This window comes from Alexandromys fortis, unplaced genomic scaffold, assembly GCF_014885135.2.
Source record: "Alexandromys fortis isolate MF-2015 unplaced genomic scaffold, M_Fortis_MF-2015_v1.1 scaffold_199, whole genome shotgun sequence".
NCBI classification, from domain to species: Eukaryota; Metazoa; Chordata; class Mammalia; order Rodentia; family Cricetidae; genus Alexandromys; species Alexandromys fortis.
In genome coordinates, this window is record NW_026068074.1 from 2589341 (window position 1) to 2597764 (window position 8424).

The 8424-nt window shown below is 48.8% G+C and overlaps 1 protein-coding gene across 2 annotated transcripts in view; it reads left to right on the forward strand.

Moving 5' to 3' along the window:
- The first annotated feature begins 1642 nt into the window (after positions 1-1642).
- Positions 1643-8424, forward strand: part of Rabep2 (rabaptin, RAB GTPase binding effector protein 2) — a 27397-nt gene continuing 20615 nt past the window's right edge. The window contains exons 1-3 of one of the 2 annotated variants that reach the window (XM_050121600.1): positions 1643-1740; positions 2229-2492; positions 2907-3116. In XM_050121600.1, the coding sequence (XP_049977557.1) occupies positions 2465-2492; positions 2907-3116 (238 nt within the window). In that variant the 5' untranslated portion in view covers positions 1643-1740; positions 2229-2464. Of the gene's footprint in view, positions 1741-1853; positions 2493-2906; positions 3117-8424 lie in introns of those variants that run through there. The other variant, XM_050121599.1, reaches the window with a different exon arrangement.

The window sequence follows — 8424 nt, forward strand, 5'->3', positions numbered from 1 at the left end:
TAAAGTTGTGTCTGATATAGCTCATTTGGCCTCAAACTTGCTATTCTCTGAGAGTGACCTTGGACTTCTGAATCCTCTGGTTCTCAGTCTCCCAAGTGGTAGACTTAATTCTTCCTTGTTGTAGTTCTTATGGGTTTGGGCTGTTTTTGTTGAAGGTGGTGGTCTTTAGTTTTTTTACTTTTTGAGGCAGTGTCTTATTCTGTAGCCCAGGCTGTTTTAGAACTCATTATGTAGCCCAAGATAGCTTCAAACACAGCAGTTCTCCTGCCTCTGTTTCCCATGTGCTTAGATTGTAGAATAAGGCAACAGACCTTGCACTGTTTTTTGGCTCGTTTGGATTTTTTTTGAGACAGTCTTATGTAGTAACTCAGGCTGACCCCAGACTCTCTAAATAGTTCATCATGACCTTGGAATCTGGATCCTCACACCCCCATCTTTCAAGTGCTGGGCTTACAGGCCTGAGCTACTAAACTTTGGGGCTTAAGGAGTGTTGATTTTGAGACAGGATCCTGCTATGTAGCACAGGCTGGATCAGAACTTCCGATTCTCCTGTGGCAGCTTTCCAAGTGGGATCTTACATTCCTACACCACTATATCTGCTGGCAAATTTCCTTTAACATGAAATAGTTTAATTTTTTTTTTTTTGAGGCAGTGACTATGTAGCTCTGGCTAGCCTGGAACACTCTTAATGTAGATCAGGTTAGACTGGGATTCAAAGAAATCTACCTGGCTTTCAATGATTCGATGAGAGGCCTCTCAGCCATGTCTGGCTTTTCTGCGGGTGCTGATGCTATGCACCCAGGACTTCTGGCTTTCCCAGCAAGTGCTCCTACCCGCTGAGCCGTCTCCACAACCGCTCAGGTTGCCTTCCTTAGAGGCTGCCGCGCCCTTTCCCCTGGAATGGCTGCCCCGTTCCACACTCCCACTATCTGTACTCCACGTCTTCAGCAGCATTTGATGTCATTACTCTTCTGTTCCGAGGGGACTCTAGCGATATCTCCCTGTAGCTTCATTTGCATTTCTGTAATCACCAGTGATTTCAAAAAAAAAAATGCTCAGTCCCTTTTCATGAGAATCTTTGCCACCTGTGACATCAGTGAACAACGGTGTGCCCCTCTAACATTTTTAAGCTAGACTAGTCTAAGCCAGGACGAGACTTGATTCGTGCGTTGGCAGGATCACTTCGGCTACATTTAAAATTAGCTAAAGGGCCTAATGTGGCAGTGTAAGGCAGTGCAAAGGTTCCTCCATCTTGTATTCTTGCTGAGGCTATTTTAGGTCTTACTAGAATTTGATTTCCTTGATGGGAAGCCGTGTGGAAAGTTAATCAACACTATTTTAGGAACCCAAGGCCAAGATGCCCCCAGCTAACTTAGCTTCAGTTAAACTGCCTGCTTGTGCAAGTCCCCCTAGCTAACTGCTTATCTTAGATTCTGTTAAATCAATTGTTTGTGTAAAACCTCCCCCTGCAGCTGCAGGCACTCTTGCTCTAAACGCTTGGTACTACCCATGGGTCCTGAGTGTAGCCCCAGCCTGCCGGAGTAGACTTTCATTGGGCTAAATCCACCAGTAGGTACTTTGGGAGGGGCGATGAGAGTTATCTTGTCAGTTGAGGAGAGGTGACGGGTCTTACAACTAGCGTTGGCGCTGGAGAACTGAAGAACCTAGCCTGGTATAAGTACAGCGGCGTTATACTTTACTGGACTTCGAAGGAGGTCACAAAGAGTCAAGGGCTTACAGGTTCAAGCGCCCTTTATAGAAAACCGGTTTGGAGGCAGGGGAATCCAGTCTCCGTACTTATTTGAAGTGCTGTGACTCTCCAAGGCGAGAGAGAGGTCACACATAATGAGAGATTGACCTAGACCCAGGCTGCAGAGGAAAGATTTACAGCTCTGGGAGTGGAGAAGGGGAATTTGCAGGAAGCCGTAGGAAATGGGGGTGGAGACACGCAGGTTTTGCACCTCTGCCACCGACTGAGCCAGGCTTCAGAACGCCGACCCAGCCCTGGCCCGCGGGGTGGAGGTGCTGGGAGGGCTGGGCAGCGTTTCGCTGTAACGCGATCCGGGCTGCGGCGGAAGGGCGGCCGAGCGGAGGGAAGGGGGAGGCCGCCAGCCGCGTCCTCCAGGGCTATGGCCCGGCGTTCCAGGACGTAGGCTCCAGTGGAGCCGTGACAGGCACGCGGGCTTCAGAGAAGACTGCCGCAGATCCCGAGCCGTCGTGCCTTCCAGGGAGCGCGAGGACGCGCGGGAACGCGGACGCGCGGCCCGAGAGAGAGGCGGGACCCGAGCCCCGCAACCACTCGAACGCCTTCGGCAAGGCTCGGCAAAACCCCACCACCTCCACCACGGCGGCCCCTCAGCCCCGATCCGGAAACAGCCGAGCGGATCCGGAAACAGCCGAGCGGACCCGGAAGCGGGAGTGCCATCACCAGGGAGTGCGGGAATCCGCCGTTTGGGCTGAGACGATGGCAGCAGCTGCACCGGCAGCTCTAGGTGAGGACCAGCGGCGCCGGCGGCCAGGGGTCGGTGCGCGAGGACGTCGCCGTGCACGTGGGGAGTAGGGGGCTGGGGGCGGGGCCGAATGCGGCGGCGGGCGGCAGCCGGCCAGCACGGAGGCTTGGGAAGGGGGCGGGGCACAGCAACCGCCAGGGTGGGCGGGGTCAGGAGCGTGGGCGGGGCCTGAGGGTCGGGCAGGTAAGAGTTGGGGGGCGGAAGAGGGGGCGGGGCCACTGGAAGCGATTGGACTGTACAGTACACTGCGGGAGGTGGGAAGGGGCTGGGCCAGGTGAGTGGGTTGAGACCTGTGCAGATGGAGTCTGGGACTGGGTGACCGGACTGCTGGGTCTTCTGAGGTGCTAAGAGACCTACGAACCATGGGAAGAAAGGTTGGTCCCTGTCCCCCCACAGCGCCGAATCCCCAGCCCCAAGATGGGCAAAAGGATGCATCCGAGTCCAGTGAGCTCGGACGGCTTCGTGCTGAATTGGCGGGTGCCCTGGCAGAAATGGAAACCATGAAGGCTGTAGCGGAGGTGAGCGAGAGCACCAAGGCAGAGGCGGTGGCTGCGGTGCGGAGACAGTGTCAAGAGGAGGTGGCTTCCCTGCAGGCCATCCTGAAAGGTGAGGAACCCGCCCCCAAACACACCTACCTTCCAGACTATCAACCTCCATCCCTCTAACACAGGATGCAGGATGAGAAATTCAGGTGAGCTTCACGTCGCTCAGCAGAGAGAAGTCTGTGTCCCAGTCTGAGGAGAAACACAGTGTTGTCATCAACTCTTGTCAGTCACCGCTAAGTGTAGCATTCACTTTTACCCATTCCCTCACGGTTGTCATTTCTCGTCCTTGATGATGTCAAATCAGCCCTGAATACGAGCCAGAAACTTGTCATTTCCCTCAGCCTGTTCTCAAGATCTTGAGTTTTGTCCTGTGGTTTCCTTCCTTCCGAAGCGCTCCCCCACCCCAGCACCCTATACAAACACATGCTTCTCCTTCTCTTCCTCTGCCTCATGGCCTCTGGATTGATAGACAGCAGCTTTCCTGGCCCCAGGTCTCCCACCTTTCCCTATTCTCTGCCCTTCTCTGAGCAGAGACCAGATTCTCTTCAAGGATGGCAGGCAGATCTGCCCTTCCTCAGTGTCCTGGCAGTAGCGTTGCTTTGACCAGCTCTATTGAGCTACTGCCCCAGCCTCTGACAGATCTCCATCTGTGGTCTGCCCTTGACCTTGGCTTCCACAGTAAACTGCCTAAAATTTCCATCTCACCTTACCAGGCATGGCGGTTTATTGTAATCCCAGCTCTGGTGGTTGAAGATTGACATATCCCTAGGAGCTTGCTGGCCAGACAGTCTAGCTGAGATGGAGAGCTCCAAGGTCAGCAAGAAACCCTCTCTCAAAAGTAAGGTAGAGAGCAACTAAGGGAAATACCTGATATTGCCCTCTGGCTTGTGTGAGTGTGCACACCATAAGCATTGCGGCCTGGATGGAAAGTGTCCTGGCTGTCCAGAGCCAAGGAATACCACAGTCACTGTAAGCAGAGCAATTTACAGCTCTGCTCCAGCGAAAGGTTTCCCCAGTGCAAGTGTAACAACTCTTCGCTGGCAGGGGAAGGTTTCTGCAGGGAAGTTTGTTGTTTGTTTTTTGCATTTTCGAGACAGGGTTTCTCTGTAGCTTTTGGTTCCTGTCCTGGAACTAGCTCTTGTAGATCCTCCTGCCTCTGCCTCCCGAGTGCTGCTGGGATTAAAGGCGTGCGTCACCACAACCCAGCTTGCAGACAAGTTTTGCAGAGGCAAAAGTGTTACAGCAATGCGCTGTGCTCCGAAAGATCCCAGAGTGTAACAACTCTGCTCGGCTAGGGGAAAGGTTCCCCGGAAAAAGTGTTAACAGCAATGCGCTGCGCTGTGCTCCGAAAGTTGTTACAGTTCTGCTCAGATCCCGGAATGTAACAACTGTGCTCTGCTAAGGGGAAGTTCCGGGTGAAAGTGTTACAGTTCCGCTCAGATCCAGGAGTATAACAACTCTGCTCCCTAGAGGAACATTTCCCCAGTGAAAGTGTTAACAGCAATGCTCTGCTCCGAAAGTTGCTTCAGTTCTGCTCAGATCCCGGACGTTTCCCTGGTGAAAGTATTATAGTTCAGCTCAGATCCCAGAGTGTAGCAACTCTGCCCAGCGAGGGGAAAGTTTCTCCAGTGAAAGTGTTACAGTTCCCTCTCAGGAAAGTTGTTACAGCAGGGTTCCGCTTCAGAGAAAATGTCACACTGCACAACAAACCTCACTTAAGAGGTTTATTGGGAAGGAGGAATCCAGGAAGGTATATGCCTGGGTGAGAACAGTAGCAAACTGAACAGGGTCTAGACGTTACATAGGATTTCTTGGGGGGAAGGCTTTCCAGGGTGCCTTGGGACTGGTGGATTTTTGTGGCCTGATTCAGCACAAGCTCGGGCATTGGTGGGATTTCAATCCCTGGTCCTGGGGTAAAGACAGAGTTAGGGTGTTTCTCCTTGACCCAGGTCTCCAGGTCTAGACAGAGGCAGGGCATTTTTTTCCCTTGGCTCCTTCTTACCCTACATGCACACCAAAGAAAAAGGTGTATCCTAAGTTATAACAATGGCTTCTCTTTATTGAGCACGGACCGTATTCCAGACACAGAGCTAAATGCTCTATAAAGTATTCTTTTTATTTTATTTTATTTTTATTTTATTCATTAATTAGGCTTTGGGTTTTCAAGATAGAGTTTATCTATATAGCCTTGGCTGTCCTGGAACTCGCTTTGTAGACCAGGCTAGCCTCAAACTCACAGAGATTCACCTGTTTCTGCCTCCTGTGTGCTGGGATTAAAGGATTGCGCCACCACCACCTGACTCATTAATTTTTTGAGACAAGGCTCAAGCTGGCTTCAAACTGTATGTGAACTTCCACATTTTTTCAATTTAGAATTAGGCGTGTGTGTGTGTGTGTGTGTGTGTGTGTGTGTGTGTGTGTGAAAGAGGGAGCCGTGGGGCTGTCATGCATGCTGTGCTACTCAAGTTGGCCCATAGGACACCTTTATGGATTCAGTTCTCTCTGTCCACCTTTATGTGAGTTCTAGATACTGAACTCGGATCATTGGGCTTTCATGACAAGCCCCTTTAACAGCTGAACTACCTTGATGGCCTTAAACTTGTGATCTTCATCCTGCATGTGCTGGGATTAAAGCATGCACCACCACCCCTGGTTTTATGCAGTATGGGATTCTGACCCAGGGTCTATTTGTGCCAGGGAAGCATACCACTCATCAAGCCTCATCCCCAGCCCCATTTTTTTTTTGTTTGGTTTGGTTTTGGTTTTGGTTTTTGTTCTATTTTTTGTTTTTGTTTTTTCAAGACAAGGTTACTTTGTAGCTTTTTGGTGCCTGTCCTGGAACTAGCTCTAGACCAGGCTGGCCTCGAACTCACAGAGATTTGCCTAAGTCTGGGATTAAAGGGATGTGCCACCACTGCCCAGCCCCAGCCCTATTTTTTTTTGTTTTGTTTTGTTTTGTTTTGTTTTTCCATCAGGATCTTACATTGTAACCCAAGCTAGACTGGGACTCACTTTATAGTCTAGTATAGCCTCAAATTCAAGGTAACCTGTAGTATGAGGCTGCTTATTCATTTCCTTGCCGCCCAGACTCCCAAAATAACCATACAGAAACTGTATTAATTAAATCACTGCTTGGCCTATTAACTTTTTTTTTATTTATTAAAGATTTCTGACTCTTCCCCGCCACCGCCTCCTATTTCCCTCCCCCTCCCCCAATCAAGTCCCCCGCCCTCGTTAGCCCAAAGAGCAATCAAGTTTCCCTGCCCTGTGGGAAGTCCAAGGACCACCCACCTCCATTCAGGTCTAGTAAGGTGAGCATCCAAACTGCTTAGGCTCCCACAAAGCCAGTTCGTGCAGTAGGATCAAAAACCCATTGCCATTGTTCTTGAGTTCTCAGTAGTCCTCATTGTCCACTATGTTCAGCTAGTCCGGTTTTATCCCAGGCTTTTTCAGATCCAGGCCAGCTGGCCTTGGTGAGTTCCCAATAGAACATCCCCATTGTCTCAGTGTGTGGGTGCACCCCCTCGCAGTCCTGAGTTCCTTGCTCATGCTCTCTCTCCTTCTGCTCCTGATTTGGACCTTGAGATTTCAGTCTGGTGCTCCAATGTGGGTCTCTGTCTCCTTTCATCGCCTGATGAAGGTTAATATTCAGGAGGATGCCTATATGTTTTTCTTTGGGTTCTCCTTATTTAGCTTCTGTAGGATCACTAATTATAGGCTCAATGTCCTTTGTTTATGGCTAGAAACCAAATATGAGTTAGTACATCCCATGTTCCTCTTTTTGGGTCTGGCTTACCTCACTCAGGATAGTGTTTTCTATTTCCATCCATTTGTATGCAAAATTCAAGAAGTCCTTGTTTTTTACTGCTGAATAGTACTCTAATATGTATATATTCCATACTTTCTTCCATTGAAGGGCATCTAGGTTGTTTCCAGGTTCTGGCTATCACAAACAATGCTGCTATGAGTGTAGTAGAGCATATACTTTGTTGTATGATAGGGCCTCTCTAGGGTATATTCCCAAGAGTGGTATTGCTGGGTCCAGGGGTAGGTTGATCCCGAATTTCCTGAGAAACTGCCACACTGCTTTCCAAAGTGGTTGCACAAGTTTGCATTCCCACCAGCAATGGATGAGTGTACCCCTTTCTCCACAACCTCTCCAGCAAAGGCTATCATTGGTGTTTTTGATTTTAGCCATTCTGACAGGTGTAAGATGGTATCTTAAAGTTGTCTTGATTTGCATTTCCCTGATCGCTAAGGAAGTTGAGCATGTCCTTAAGTGTCTTTTGGCCATTTGAACTTCTTCTGTTGAGAATTCTCTGTTCAGCTCAGTGCCCCATTTTATAATTGGGTTGATTAGCCTTTTACGGTCTAGTTTCTTGAGTTCTTTATATATTTTGGAGATCAGACCTTTGTCAGTTGCAGGGTTGGTGAAGATCTTCTCCCAGTCAGTGGGTTGCTTCTTTTTTTTTTTAAAGATTTATTTATTGTGTATACATAGAACATTCTGCCTCCATGTATGTCTACATGCCAGAAGAGGGCGCCAGATCTCATTACAGATGTTTGTGAGGCACCATGTGGTTGCTGGGGATTGAACTCAGGACCTCTGGAAGAACAGTCAGTGCTCTTAACCACTGAGCCATCTCTTCAGCCCCTAGCTCTAACTTCCTATTGACTAGCTTTTACATCTTAACCCACTTCCATTATTTTATATTTTACCATGAGGATCATGGCCTACTTGCAAGGTTCCAACCATATCTGTCTCCGGCAACTCAGTGGCTTCTCCCTGACTCTGCCTCCTTTCTCCCAGCATTCAGTTCAGTTTTCTCTGTCTAGCTCTATTCTACCCTATCATGGGCTCAAGACAATTCCTTTATTAACCAATGGTATTCACAGCATACAAAGGGGAATCCCATATTAGTAACCTTCCTGCTTCAGCCTACTAGGTACTAGAGTTTTGGATATGAGCTACAATCCTTGGCTATGTTTAATCTTTTTTAAAAAATATTTATTTATTATGTATACAATATTCTGTCTGTGTGCATGTCTGCAGGCCAGAAGAGGGCACCAGACCTCTTTACAGATGGTTGTGAGCCACCATGTGGTTGCCGGGAATTGAACTCAGGACCTTTGGAAGAACAGGCAATGCTCTTAACCACTGAGCCACCTTTCCAGCCTGGCTATGTTTAATCTTAAACTCTTTGAAGCAGGGGTTATTATCTGACTGTTTTACAGGAAAAGCATAGAATCATAAACAGGTTCACTTGCATGCCTGTGAGTGAGTGATACAGCCACATAGCAGCAAATTTTAACCCATACAGTTTGTCAACTTCTTTTTCTTTTATTTTCTTTCTTTCTTTCTTTTTTTT